Below are 14,853 nucleotides of genomic sequence, written 5' to 3'. Positions count from 1 at the left end.
GCTGGAGACAGATAGCAGCTGGATTCACAGCTTAGGTGAACTGGCTCTCATCCATTTCAGAAGAGCAGTGCTAGACCATACAGTCATGAAAATGTATGGATATTTCTTTTGAAATGATAGTCAGATGTTTGATATCACAAAATATATCTTAGATAGGAGTTAGGTGTTTATAAAACATACCAAATATATTCAAATCATCATAAGCAAAAAGAAAGGCAGGATGGGCTGCCGCGCCTTGTAAGGGACAACATTACATTCTCTGGGACCACGCGGTCTCATGCCGACACATTTCTTCAAGTCCCACTTTGTTCTTCTTTCTCTGCAGAAAGAAGGCTTTCTACGCTTCTTACGTGTGGCCTAAGCAAGCTTGATATTGTTATGTGCAACTAGAGTCTCTGAATTCTGTTTATGAAAACCAAGACTCAATCCTGGTTCATCAGCCTTATCCAAAGGGCAGAATCTTGAGACCCAAAGCCAGCTGAGCAGATCTGGTAGTTCAAGGTTGCCTGAGACCAGACTGGACAATTTTTTTCTAAGAAAACAGAGAAAAATACAGGCGAAGAGAATTACTTATGTTTTTTAGAAGATATAATATTTAAAGAAATATTAAATAAATGTTTCTAAAAACCATAACTTTTATTTTGTTCATTTTTCTCTTCCCATTCTAACAGATTATAAACTCCATGAAAGTGGGAATTTTTTCCCCCAAAATACTTTGTGTATTACTCAAGGACCTAAAACATCACTTGGAAGAAAATTTTTGCAAAATGAGTCAATAAGAACCTCTATATAATGATAATATTGCTGAATACAATGCTATTATCTAAAGACAAAAGAGTAAAATGTCTACATGCATAGAGAGAATGCAATTTCTGGGATATATATCCTGTGATTTTCAGTACTTCTTTCTTCTGTTTACTTTGGAAAGGCAGTTTTTGAAAGAACCAATCAAAATTCATCTTTGAATATTTAATCTCAGTATATACCTGACACACAGTGGGTGTTTATGGATTGAGTGAAATGAATGAGCCAGAATAAACCTACTGCATGTTGAAAGTCACAGAATGCTACCCAAATATTAGATTGTTATATTCATCACAGTGAAGCTTTAGGAAAACGTCCTTGATAATAGTATTCAAAATACACTAGATACCAGAAGTCAAAAGTCAAACCTGGAAACTGACCCATGACTTTATCATGACCCATCTACCACTGTGAGTGTTTTCATTCTCTTTTCTCACAAGGTTCTAAATTAGCATCTAATCCAGATTTTTCTAAAATCCTAGAAGGAGTAAAATTTACAGAGATTTAGCTTATGTCAATCTAGATTTCTACCACCATCAATATTAAACCAGTTTGAGGTTACAAGCCCAGATTGGGTGCATGACATTCCCAAAGGGTCTTATGTTTTAGAAGTTTTGTTTTAAAAGGCTGGCATTATGGGGAAAGACAGAGTCTTTTGGAAAGTCTCTCTCTCTCTCTCTGTCTCTCTCTGTCTCTCTCTCTCTCTCTCTCTCTCTCTCTCTCACACACACACACACACACACATACATATACACACACATCTTCTCCTAGCATAGGTGATAAGAGATTTTGTTCCACCACACATGTTCCTACTGGGATGCACAACGTCAGATGCCCAAGGCAACAGGGATTATCAGTCAGCAGCACCAAAATAAGCTCTCTCTTGTTATAACTTACTTCAGGTATTTTGTTATAGGAACAGAAAGCTAAGTAACACAGAACCTCTATGATCTTTTATTTTCTTTTTATTTCAAAGAATTGCTAAAACATTTATTAATCTAGTATCATTATTATTCATTGTTCAAAATTTAACAACCATATAAATAGGAATAACTCTTAGAATACTTTGCTTTAGGAAAGACTGTTGCCTGCTGCTAAATCTATGAAAACAGTAGAATTTGGATAAGGTCAGGTATGTATATGCACATACCGTAAAATTTTTATGTGTAATTAAATCAGTATTTCTTAGATTCTCTTAGTCAAATATAAAAATGATTATTGCTCAGACCTGATCATTAAGAGTCTTTGGCTGTACCAGGAAAAATTAAATAGAATGGATGCTAGTAAAGCATCCAGTGGTCATAATAGCTGTAGTATTAGGTGTTCCATAAGAAATGTTCTAGAAAGACCCACGTAAATTTAAAGGATGGAAAAATAATGTGGTATTTGATCTAAAGAGTATATGTGAATATAAAATGCAGAAAGGGTGTAAGAAAGAAGCACATTCGGAGTGGGCCATCAAGAAGCTGTATAGAACACCCTAGTATTTCAAAAATTAGAATAAAGAAAGAAAAAAATTCAAGGAAGACATACATCATTAGGAGAAATTGTAGCAATTATAGCAAACAAGTTGTCCAACTTGGCTGGATGGAAGAGTACACAAAAGAAAGGGGATAAAGTAAATCTAAGGAGGTGATGCAGGATCAAAGTGCTCAAGGTCTAGCAGTTGATACTGTCAGTAATTTGTAACTTCATTGAAAAAACTACATTGAGATTTTTAATGTATATTTTTAATTGATTTTTTGTGCATTATATACATCTTAATCATATTTAGACCCCCTCCTCCAAACACACCCCATAGCTCCCCCACCATGCTTCAAGCATTCTGTCATATATGTTAAAGTCTACTGAGACAAGCTTTTGTACCTAGATGTCCCTCAGTGCAACTGGAGCACAGTCAGCCTCTCTAGAGTCTCTCCTTTAAAGAAGACCACCTCTTCCTCACCCAGCAGTAATTAGCTGCCAATAGTTCCTTGGTTGAGGTTGGAATCTGCTGCCCATTTCCCTGGTTCTATGCTGGTTTTTTGTCTAAGTCTGCATGGGTCTTGTGTATGCTGACACCATTGCTTCCTCCTTAGTGTGATATACCCAGAAGGCCACAACAGGCCAAGGTGTAGAGATAAGAAACTAGAGAGTGCCTGTCCCTGGGTAGGACTCCTATATAAACCTCACCCATTGTAGAAGAGGGGGTGGAAAGATTGTAAAACCCAGGGTTGGTACATGACCATAATAATTAAAACAGAGTCTTCCAGGCCTCTGGGAACTTGCTCATAAGAACTACATTGAGATTTTGCATAGGGTTATGTTACTTACAGACAGAGAGTTGTACTACTTATAAATGAACAGGCTGACAGAATAGTTTATAAATAATTAAATAAGAGTCCCAAGGCACAGAAAGAAGTTAAGCTATTGATGTAAACGTCAAGGTATGAGTCCACAGGTGCTAGAAGTAGAGCTGCAGCCATACACATGGGGATAAAGTGGAGAAGACAGAAAAGTGTATAGACAACAAACAGCCCAAAAGAAGAACTACAAGATTTAGCATCTAAAGGAGAGAAGTTGGGTAGAGAGAAGGCAGTTGCTATGAAACTGTTCAGTTTTGATATTGTTAGCGGAGACTAGAATACTGAGACTGGTGAACTAGGAAGCAACCAAGACAAAGATGATTCACAAATCCAAGGAAGAGGTGAAATGAAAATTTGAAGGATGAAAAGCAATGATATTAAAGGTAGAATCCCAGATAGTTGAAGAAAATCATGTCCAGGTAGCTAAGGCTGGCAACTGGGAAGGTAGCAGTGGTCACTGACAGAACAGCACAGAAGCTCATTCCTAGATGAGCTGGATTTCAGGCCAGGTGAATAAGCAGAAGATGGTGACAGTAAATGCAATCAATTTAAGCTCTATTTTTAGTAATTTTTTAGGTAATCAGAAAGAGGAAAAGAGCATTACAGACTGAAGCACAAAATAGCTTCTATTTCCCCCACATGTGAGAGTTCTGATCTATGGTTCTCAAATGAAGTCATTCAATTTGCCATTCCACTTTATCTCCTCCCATATTGATGGCAAAGTACACACACCGAGCTTATGAAATAGAGTCATTTGTCTTTAATGAGAAACTATAGCATTTTTCAGTGATAATGATCAGTTGGCATGTGGATGCATAGTGTGTGAAAAAAAAATCCTAGAGATAGTAAGAGCTTCCACTGTTTATTGCCTTATATTTAAGGTTTTCTTGGCAGAAAGCACCACTTGGCTCTGAATCTATCATCATTAGGGAAAAAATAACTGAATGCATATTCATTGTAACTGAATGCATATTCTTCTAGAAAAAAAGGCAATTGCTCCATCGTAACTTTGCATGCTCTGGCTCTAATTCCTCTCTTCCCTTCTGTTCCTTTACGATTACATGTTTTTTTCTACTGACCAGTCACCAATAATTTTCCATGTTCTGAAAATACAGGGCATTTTGTGTGATCAGGAATTCCAGGGCAGCAGCCAACACTTTCAAGGCCTATAGCTGTTGAAACAGCTCAGCATGTAAACTTCATAGCATGCTGTTTCTCAAATACTGCTTAGAGAATACCTATGTTCATTGCCCACCAAGAAGCAGACCTGTGAACAACTACATATAAGTATCTAATTCCCATCCTTGGAACAATCACTCACTCTGTAAGCCAAATAGAACTATCCCTGCTTTCCAAAGACTTATCTGCAGTAGTAATTGCTATTACAACAACCTTGAATGTGGAAATCACTGAAAAATTTAAGACTGTGCTTAGGGTTTCAGGGTTTTGGCTGATTGGCGTAATCATTTGCAAAGTCCGAGTTTCACATAATGTTTATTCTGACAACACTCTGGGTCACTGTTAGGTCTCGAGAAATTGCATTACCTATCGTTAGCAAGCAATAAATAAGGGTTATGTGGATCGTCACATAAATCCTTTTTCATTCTGTGCACTTCCTGTTTCTTCAGTCATCTGAAGCTTAAGTTCCTGCACACCACAAGTTCTTTGTGAAGGTGAGTTACTTAATGAGTTCCCTCTCATTAAGAGTGAAAGTGCATTGGGCTATACCCATTTGTTTTAATGTAAAAGGCCTTTGCTTTCAAGAGTGAAAGTGCATCGGGCTATAGCCATTTGTTTTAAAGTAAAAAGTCCTTTGCTTAAATCTCAAAAGAACTGGTTTCATATATTTTGAAGAAATATTCTCTTAGTGGACATTTGAGATCAAATTTCCCTGTGAATTAAGCTACAGTTAAAAGCAAATACTCTCTTTAGCCAAGGTCAGCTACATTCCTGGACTCTGAAGCCCAAACCAACATTGGTAAGTATCTGCTTTTGGGCCTCTGAGGCATGTATAAAAGAAAATTTAGAAATAAGAGAATTCAAAAAGTTTACAAGAAAATAGGAAAGAAGACATAGTTGAAGATAAGCTGGAGCATCTGCTGAAATGGTCAGGCCAGATGCACTGACCTGCCCTGTGGACGTATTGCTCATATGAGTAAAGTGTACCTGAAGGCTATAGGGTAAGATGAACTTCTTTTTATCTAGAACTCTCTAATGTTCACAGAGCCATCTTCAGTGGTCCACAGGGTTTCCTAACTGTTAGGGAGTTCAAGAGGAGATAGCAATTACAAGAGAATTGTAGAATTGCGACTTTTCTACCACGGCCCTGAAAAGGAAGATGTTTCTTAACCATTTAATATCTCTGTTCACTGAACATTCCTTAGTTCAGTGTATGTGTAAAGAACTGTATAGCAATGAGTAAAATATCTGCATTGAAAATTATCTACCCTCAAAGTATTTAGAGACATTGAAAACCCACAAACAACCATATGATATTACATGCTGGGCTCTGGTTAAATTTTTTTTAAATAGTTCTTTTCATTTGAATGAAAATTATGCAATTAACTTAAAACCATATTTATTTATTTATTTATTTATTTTAGCACTAAGAATCAAACCTAGGGCCTCACACATACTAGGTAAATGGGCAAATTCTCCACTACTGATTGACAACCCCAACCCAATAATTTTTTCTCAAAATAAAATGTAAAAGAAGCTCCCAACTAGCCCTTTTACTAACACCTCATTAAATAAGTTTTGTCACTAGCTTTCTTACATTGTCTTCCAAATTACCTTATAAGACTTATAACCAAAGAAGAGATCAGAATATTTCATGAGCTTTGTTCCTGAACTTTGGATGATAATTGGAATGAAAATCCACCTATACTTTCAAACTTCTATAAATTAAAACAGATAGCAGTTTCTCAGAACTGATAAATTCTTTAAAATATTTTATTATTTTCATTTTATGTGTATGCATGTATTGCCTGCATGTTTGTAAGTGCACTCTTGTTGTGCAGTGCCCACAGAAGTCAGAATAGGTTGTTGGATTCCCTTGTTCGCCCTGAACAGAAGTTACGAAGGGTTGATAACTACCATAGGAGTGCTGGAAATCGAACTGGGGTCCTCTGCAAGAGAACCAGAGCCCTAAACTGTTAAGCCTTCTCTCCAGCCTGATAACTGATAAATTCTTGCAATTCCACTTATCCCAATTGTCTGCATGCTGATTACAGAGATGCTTTATGAATTTGTTTTCTTTCTAATTGAGATAAATATTCTGGAAAATATTTTTTTCCAATATTTGATTTACAATAGCAAACAAATATGCAGCAAGAGAAAATACCTCTTTAGGTTTCCTGGATGAAAGGGTTTCTCCATGAGAACTCAGTTCTGGCAATGGAAAATGACATGGGAAAGGCTGTCTCTAATCTGTGTAGTGGTTAGCATTATTTGGAACCTTCAGGTCCCCAGGACCCTGAAGCCGGGGAACTGCAGCATTTATTCTGAATACCACACAGATTCTCACTGATCCTTCTGACCCCTTTGGTTTTATAATGCTGAAATAAACCATGAAATATTAATTGCTCACCAGGGAACAACAATGAGCAGGCAAGTGGAGTGATCTTTAAAGGATACTCGTTTTTATGATTGAACTAAACTAAGGCTGCAGCTTGTCTATGGGTTGGATAAAAAAGACTGGGTAAAATATATGAGTGGAATCTTTAACCCTGGCCTGACCTCCACAGACAGTGGCAATGGCTTGTGTTTGTTTGTACCATACTCATTGCCTGGCAGCACTAGATACTCAGATATGTGCAGATTATCTTTCATATTAAGGACATATTCAGCCATATGGTAATGGATCTGGTTGCTTTTATTCCAGCACTTTCCTCTGAGCTGGTAGAAGAATGGAAAGAGTTGACTGCTTTGTTAACTGCTTTGTTCTCATTTCTGAGTATACTGGGGAAGGAATTCTGATATCTGTCCTATGCTCTTGGCTTAAATTAAGATTTATTAAAGAAATAGCCCCATTTTATTTTTATTGAAGCACCCTTTCATCACAAGTAAGAAGAATACTCATAACATTAAAATATAATCAAAACTAACCTTCTGAGACATGTAAGAGAACTGTAATTCAGCAAGATAATTAGGCAATACTAAAAATTATGCATTTTTAAATAATTGGCAGAGTCATTCTAGGCTAGAATACCAGCTCCATGAATATGCATCAAAGCATGATGATACCTAGTTATGTTTCCTGCTATGCATGTGCATGTGTTGAATGTCCACAATGAGTGCAATGACTGAGTGCAATCAGTATCTTCATAGAGTGTAAAACTATACTGCCAGTAAAATAAATGCTGGTGAAGGTCAGTCACACCAGATACTCAGGAGCCTGAGGCAAGAGGGTAACAAGATAAGGCCAGTCTAGGCTATAAGGCAAGTTCAGTAGGTTCAAGGCCAGGCTTAGCAGTTAGTGAGACCCTGACTCTAAATAGCAAGTAAAAAGAAGTCTGGGATATAAATGAGTGGCAGATATTTCTCTAACATGCACGAAGCCCTAGGTTCAATTTACAGTACCATAAAATAAAAAACAAAGTGAATGAAATAGACATGTACCTATTGATAGGAACAATCTTCAAAGTTCATTATATCTGGAGATAATCAATGGAGGGCACTTAAACTTATGAAACAGTACATTTCCATATGACTTTTTCATATATCCTTAGTTTTAGCTAACCCTGCCTCCTGCCCCCACCCTTTCCATATCTTCCCACCCCCTTTCTGCTTAACCTTTCCACTCCCAGTATCTCCACTCCACTTTCACGTCCAAAGTGACCTATACCCCTCTATATAGAAGCCACCCACCACTACCCCTTTAATGTCCCCTTTCAATATTTCTGGCCCTTACCAGCACTACTCTTAAACACTACTCTAAAAATCCAAGTATATTCATTGATAGCTGGAATGTACATATAAGAGAGAACTTGAAGCCTATGTTACTGCACTCGGTATAGTATTTTCTAGATTCATCCGCTTTGCTGCAAATTTCACATTTCTTTGCTACTGAATAACATTCCATTGTGCATTTTCATTATCCATTATCTACTACATCTAATGTGGTTCCATTTCCTTACTCTTGCTAGCTGGGCAGCCTATTCGGAAGTTCTATTTTTAAGATTTCCATGTGACTTCACCAATTTTCACTCTCACCAGTAGTGAGTTAAAAGTGAGCCAAGTTTCACCACATCCTTACCAGAATGTGTAGTATGGATAATAGCCATTCTGACTAGAATATAATGAAATATCAAAGTAGTTTTACTAGTATTTCCCTGATAGCTATGATGTTGAACACTTTTAAAAGTATATTTTAGCCATTTGTGTTTCTTCTTTGGAGAACTCTCTGTTCAGTTCCATAGACAATTTTTATAATAGGGTTGCTTGTTTTCCTGATGTATAGATTTTTAAACTCTTTGGTTTTTAACAATATTTTATTTTTATTTATTTTGTGTGTATGAATGTATTGCCTGCATATGTGTAAGTACACCTGTGTCATGCAATTCCCATGGTGGTCAGAAGACAGCATCCAACCTGAAGCCATGAACAGTTGTTAGGCTCCAGGGGGGTGCTGGAAATTGAACCCGAGTCCTCTGCAAGAGTGTCCAGTGCTCTTAACCACTGAACTATCTCTCCAGCCCGTTTTTTAAACTTGTATATTCTAGACACTAATCTTCTGTCAGATGTGTAGTTAGTAAAAATTTTCTCCCATTCTGTAGGCTGCCTCTTCATTCAGTTACCAGTTTTCTTTGTAGTAAGAAGCTTTTGAATTTCGTGAGGTCCCAATTATCAATTGTTGGCCTTGTTTCCTATACCTAGAATCTTATTCAGAAAGTCCTTAGCTATGCCTATATCTTTAAGTGTCCCCCTTGCTCAATTCTCCACTCATTTGAAAGCTTCATGTCTAAAACTGGCATCTTTGATCAATTTGGAATTGATTTTTGTGCAAGGTAAGAGATAAGGTTAAAGTTTCATTGATATACCTAGATATATCTGATTTTCCCAACATTATTTGTTGAAATGCTATATTTTCTCCAATGTGTGTCTTTGGCCTCCTTGTTGAAAACAAGGTGGATGTAATTGCATGGACTGAACCCTTGATCCTCTACTTCATTGATCAACTGGTAGCCAATACCATGCTGTTTTTATTTCTACAGCTCTGCAGAAAACTTGAAATCAGGTATGGTGATATCACCAACAATTTTCTTATTATACAGAATTGCTTTGGCTGTCTGAGGTCTTCTGTGAGTCCATATGGATTTCAAGATTCTTTTTTTACTATTTCTGTGAATAACTGAGTTGGAATTTTCATTGAGACTGCATTGAATTTGTAGTTTGCTTTTGGTAGGATGACATTTTTCCAATATTAATCCTGTAAATCATTAAACATAGGAGGTCTTTTCATCTTCTAGTGCTTCTTCAATTCCTTTCTTCAGTGTTTTAAAGTTTTCATTCAGAGGTGTTTTACTTCCTTGATTAGACTTATTCCAAGATTTTTTTAGTTTCTTGTGAATGAAATCAATTCCCTGATTTTTTCCTCAGTATGTTTGTTATTTAGTATATAAGAAAACAACTTATTTTTGTATGTTTTTTATCCTGCCAGTTGGCTGAAAATGTTCATCAGCTCTAAGAGCTATTTCCTGAAATCTTTGGGGAACCTATCATGTATAGAATCATGTCATCTGTAAATAAGGATACTTTTGACATCTTGCTTTCCTATTTGTATTGTATTTATTTCTTTCTCTTGACTTGTTGCTCTGCCCAAGGGATGGAACATTATATTGAACAAGAATGGCAAGAGTGGGTACTCTTGCAGTGTTCCTGATCAAAGTGGGAATGCTTCAAATATTTCTCCATTTGACATGATTGCGGCTATAGGTTGTCATATATAGCTTATCAAATGAGATATGTTCCCTCCATCCCTAATCTCTATGGAAGTTTTTAATATGAAAGAATGTTGAATGTTGTCACAGCTCTTTTCTGCATCTATTGAGATGATCCTATGATTTCTGTCTTTGAGTCCATTTATGTGGTGAATTACATTTATTGATTTATGTATATTTAACCATCCTTACATGTCTGGAATGAAGCCAATATGATCATGGAGAATGATCTTTTTGGGTGTCTTGAATTTGATTTGCAAGTATTTTTTGAGAGTTTTGCAACTGTGTTCATTAGGAAAATTGGTCTGTAACTTTCTTTTTGTTGTGCTTTTATCAAGCATTGGGATTAGGAAAATACTAGTTTGATTTAAAAAAAGATTTTGGAAACATTTCATCCTTCCTTTTTGATTTTTAAATATTTTTAAGATATTTTTATGTGTATGAGTGTATTGTCTGCATGTATGTAAGTGCACCCACGTTGTTCATGCCTGTGGAGGTCAGAAAAGGGCATCAGATACCCTGGATCTGCAGTTACAGATCTTGTTAGTCACCATGTCCTCTGCAAGAACAGTCAGTGCTCTTAACTGCTGAGCCACCTCTGCAGCCCTGTCCTTTCCTATTTTATTGACTAGTTTGAGAAGTGTTGATGTTAGTTCTCCTTCAAGGGTCTGGAAGAATTCTGTGCTGAATCCATCCTAGGAAAGGAAAAGGTCTATTGCATCTTCCGCTTCCCAGCTCACAATCTAACACTGAGGGAAGTCAGAGCAGGAAATCAAGGGAGGAATCTAGAACTGAAGCAGAGACCATAGAAGAATTCTGCTTTCTGGCTTGCCCTTCTGGCCTGTGCTCAACCTGCTTTCTTATACTCATCAGGACCACCTTCAGGGGTAGCACCAACAGTGGACTGGGCCCTCTCATGCAGTTCAACTATTAAGAAAATGCCTCACAGACGGTCCAGTCCCATAAAGAAAATTTCCCAGTTGAGGTTCCCCCTTCCCAGGTGTGCCAAGTTGATAACTGAAGTTACCCAGCACACTGATAAAGATTTGATGAATGGTATTATGAAGTAATAGAAATATGGACGGATCTAAATTACATTATTCAAGCTTCATTAAATCCATTTTTTAAAAAATATTCTAAGTTCAATACTTTCAACAAGTGTTTATTCAACATACACTAGACTTGCTCTCATCCTTCTAAAAGCTGATCTGGAGAGCAATTATAAAAACAAACATACAAGGGCTAGAGAGATGGCTCAGCGGTTAAGAGTACTGACTGCTCTTGCAGAGGACCTGGGTTCGATTCCCAGCACCCACATGGTGGCTATGAACCATCCTTTACTCCAGTTCCAGGGGAATCCGATGCCTTTTTCTGACCTCCATGGCTTTGCATGACACAGATGCACTCACATACATGCAGGCAATACACTCACACATAAAATAAAAATAGTAAATAAAATATTAAAAAAACAAGCCAGTCACCATGATGTTTGCATTCTAGTGAAACAAGTAAAGGGAAAAGGAAAGTTTTATTTAAACTTAAAAATTAATATATATATACATGCACATATATATATATTAGAACAGGCTTTAAAAAAGAAAAATAGAGCAGTGAAGGGGATGGCAAACACAGAAAACTGCAAACTCAAATATGATTGTCAGGAAGCTTATTTTATGTGTAAAATGAAAAATGATTCATACTATATTTCTAAATAGTTTGCACATGAATATCAAAATGCATTTTCAGTTCTCACTTGCTATATTTGGGGCAACCCTAATTTTAGAAAATTTAAGTGACTAACAGTTACTGTTGTTTGTAACATGCTTCAAGTTATTAATTTAAAAGTCTAATATTTATTGAGTGATGATTCTATGCTAAAGGTCATTCTAAACATTTTACATGTGTTTTTTAATTGACTTCTAGCAAATCTTAAAACTAGCATACATATAGATAAGCTGAGACACAGAGACGCTGAGTGTCATTGTATGATTTTAAGCAAAACAATATATTACTTACAACAGCATTACATATATGTGGGTGCATATATGAATCCTGTTGCATGTGTTATTAAAACCATAAATACCAAATTGTGAATACGAGGAGGAAGGGATGACTTTGCAAATACCTTCTGGATACTCAAGGCACCCCAGCACACAGGTAGGGTGTTTCAGTCATGGTTTCAGCTAGCATCGTTCACATAAAACCCTCTTGTGTTCAGGGTAGTACAACTCCAGAAATAGAACTGTGTTTACAAGCTCCAGTAACACAATAATTAGTGTTGCTAGAAAGTCAGCAAAGGGATGCACCTCTTCTAAGAATAAACAGTCTGGAGCTCTTGCCGTGCGTCTTCAGCACACCTCTTTGAGTTTCACTGTCATCCCAGTGCAGAGAAGTTTGACCTGGAGGTTTCAAAGATCTATCCCAGCTCTAATGCCTGTGTCTATGTTTAGAACAGTACGGCAATGAACTCTCAGCAGGTTTCCAGGATGTCAGGAATGAAACAGGACCTACTGAAGAGTAGCCCAAACTCTTTCCTTAGTCCCAGGAAAGTATGAAAAACTGAATATACCCAAGGCTACCACAACACAAAATGACTATTTTGAGAAATAAATCATTATATAAACCCGAATGTTTGGATTAATTAAATGGCTTAGAAATATATACTACATACTTGTGCCCTATCACTGGTTTCTATACTATACTGGAGGTTGTAACTGTGGTAATCTCCATTCTAAAAATCTTTTAAAATCAGACTGGTATACAGGCACACTTGAATTTATGTGTTGCCTTTCCTAAGGAAGGTAGGGAGATGCAGGTGTTTTCTAAAATCATACTTGAGTCTCAGAATGACTTTCAAAGCTTTATCCCCCAAAGCAGTGGATGTCTGTTTCTCATATCATTCCATTTCAGGGCCCAGGAGTGATCAAAACATGACCGAATACCCCATCTTATGCTTCATCCTGCTCAGTACACTGATTGACAGGGGTGAAGCCTGTTTCTGTGACCACTACCCATGGACTCAATGGTCTAGCTGCTCAAAAACCTGCAATTCTGGAATTCAGAGCAGACAAAGGTGGGTCTGAGCTATGAGGGTTTTCTTTGTGCCCCTCAGGAAAGGAGTCCACAGTATCAAAAAGGGCCAAGCTATGCAATGATGGAACACTATATCGCAAATGAGAACAGCTTAGGGCTTTAAACAGAATTTGAGGTCTTTTCCACATACAATTAAAATAAAATATACTTTTGTACTCTCTGTAAAAATCAAAATTTCAAAGAAACTTAATTAAAAATCTGTGCAATATTTTTTTGGTTGACTAACTTACTTAGAACTGCTATTCAAGCTTTTTTGCAATCAACAGAAAACTCTGCTTGCCTACAGTTAGTGAATTAATTACAGAGGATTTTCTACTCATCAAACCAAATCTAACAGGACCTCAACTGAGCAGCACTGCTAGTTGTTTGCTTGATTGTTGGCATACTCAAGATAGCAGAAAACTTTATTTACCTGGTAGAGTTTAGTAATTCAGTCTACTTGCCCACACTCCTTCCTTACATTGTTAGATTTTCCTGTACCATGGAGGTGCTCACATGACTTGAGGGAGAAAGGCATATTTAATGTGTTTGAGTGTTAAGATCTTCTTTTTTAAAAAATTATTTATTTAATAACCACATGATTAGAATTGTCTGCATGTAGGTAAGTGCACCCATGTTTACAATAACAATTTCCAGAGCAAAGATGCATCTCTTTCAAAATTGGCTGTAAATTTTTAGGTTCACAGTTGAATCAATACAGTTATACAGTATTGTACTCAGTAAAAACCCTATAAGACATAAAATTGAATGAGGTTTTAACCTTTAAAAAAAATCTCTATTTCATTTTCAACTATACTGTTTCATACAGAAAACCTCATTTTTAATGCAACTAACACTTAGATTTTTGCACATGCATCTCTAATGTCTATATATCTGATTATTTCGAGTCACAATTGGTGACTTTCTGAGATCCTTGGCACCTGAGCATGGATATAAAGTCATCAAGTAGATTTCAGTGGTAATGTTTTTCACCTCTACTAATTAACATGAAGCAAATTTTTGTGCTTCTTCCTCAAATATAACTCATTTTTTAAATTTGTCAAAAGAAGCAACCAAGGAAGTGAAGAGAAAATCCACAGAATGGGAGAAAATCTTCACCAGCAACACATCTGACAGCCCTAACTCCAGTTCCAGGGGATCCGATGGCCTCTTCTGTCCTCCGTGGACATTGCATGACATGGGTACACTTACGTACATGCAGGCAATACACTCATACACATAAAATAAAAATAATAAATAAAAATAAAGAGGGCTAAGAAGCATATTAAAAGGTGTTCAACATCATTATTAATTAGGGAAATGCAAATTAAAACCACTTTAAGATTTCATGTTACCCCAGTCAGACTGGCTAAGATTAAGAGAACAAATGATACCAAATGTTGGAGAGGATGTGGGGAAAGGGGAACACTCATCCACTGCTGGTGGGGCTGCAAACTTGTTCAACCCCTATGGAAAGCAGTGTGGAGAACTCTTAAAAAACTACAAATGAACCTACCATTTGACCCAGTTATACCACTCCTTGGCATATACCCAAAGAGTGTTACAGCTCTTCTTAAAGAATTATTTTAAATTACCACGTTTTCACATGTACTGTGAATCTCATTGTAATTACCAATTGACTTCCAATAAACCATCCATGAAGTATAAGAAAACAGACTTGTTTATAACAT

At 36.7% G+C, this 14,853-nt stretch overlaps 1 protein-coding gene across 1 annotated transcript in view; it reads left to right on the top strand.

The window, feature by feature from the left end:
* Window positions 1–4,695: 4,695 nt before the first annotated feature.
* Window positions 4,696–14,853, top strand: part of C6 (complement C6) — a 93,559-nt gene continuing 83,401 nt past the window's right edge. Inside the window, exons 1-2 of the mRNA XM_008842126.2 lie at window positions 4,696–4,822; window positions 13,001–13,167. Coding sequence (XP_008840348.1) covers window positions 13,021–13,167 — 147 coding nt within the window. The 5' untranslated portion in view covers window positions 4,696–4,822; window positions 13,001–13,020. The remainder of the gene's footprint in view (window positions 4,823–13,000; window positions 13,168–14,853) is intronic.

The sequence above is a fragment of the Nannospalax galili genome, unplaced genomic scaffold (genome assembly GCF_000622305.1).
Source record: "Nannospalax galili isolate Female #2095 unplaced genomic scaffold, S.galili_v1.0 scaffold139, whole genome shotgun sequence".
Taxonomy (NCBI): domain Eukaryota; kingdom Metazoa; phylum Chordata; class Mammalia; order Rodentia; family Spalacidae; genus Nannospalax; species Nannospalax galili.
Note: the sequence above shows the minus strand (reverse complement) of the source record. Positions and strands in the feature narration are given on the sequence as shown.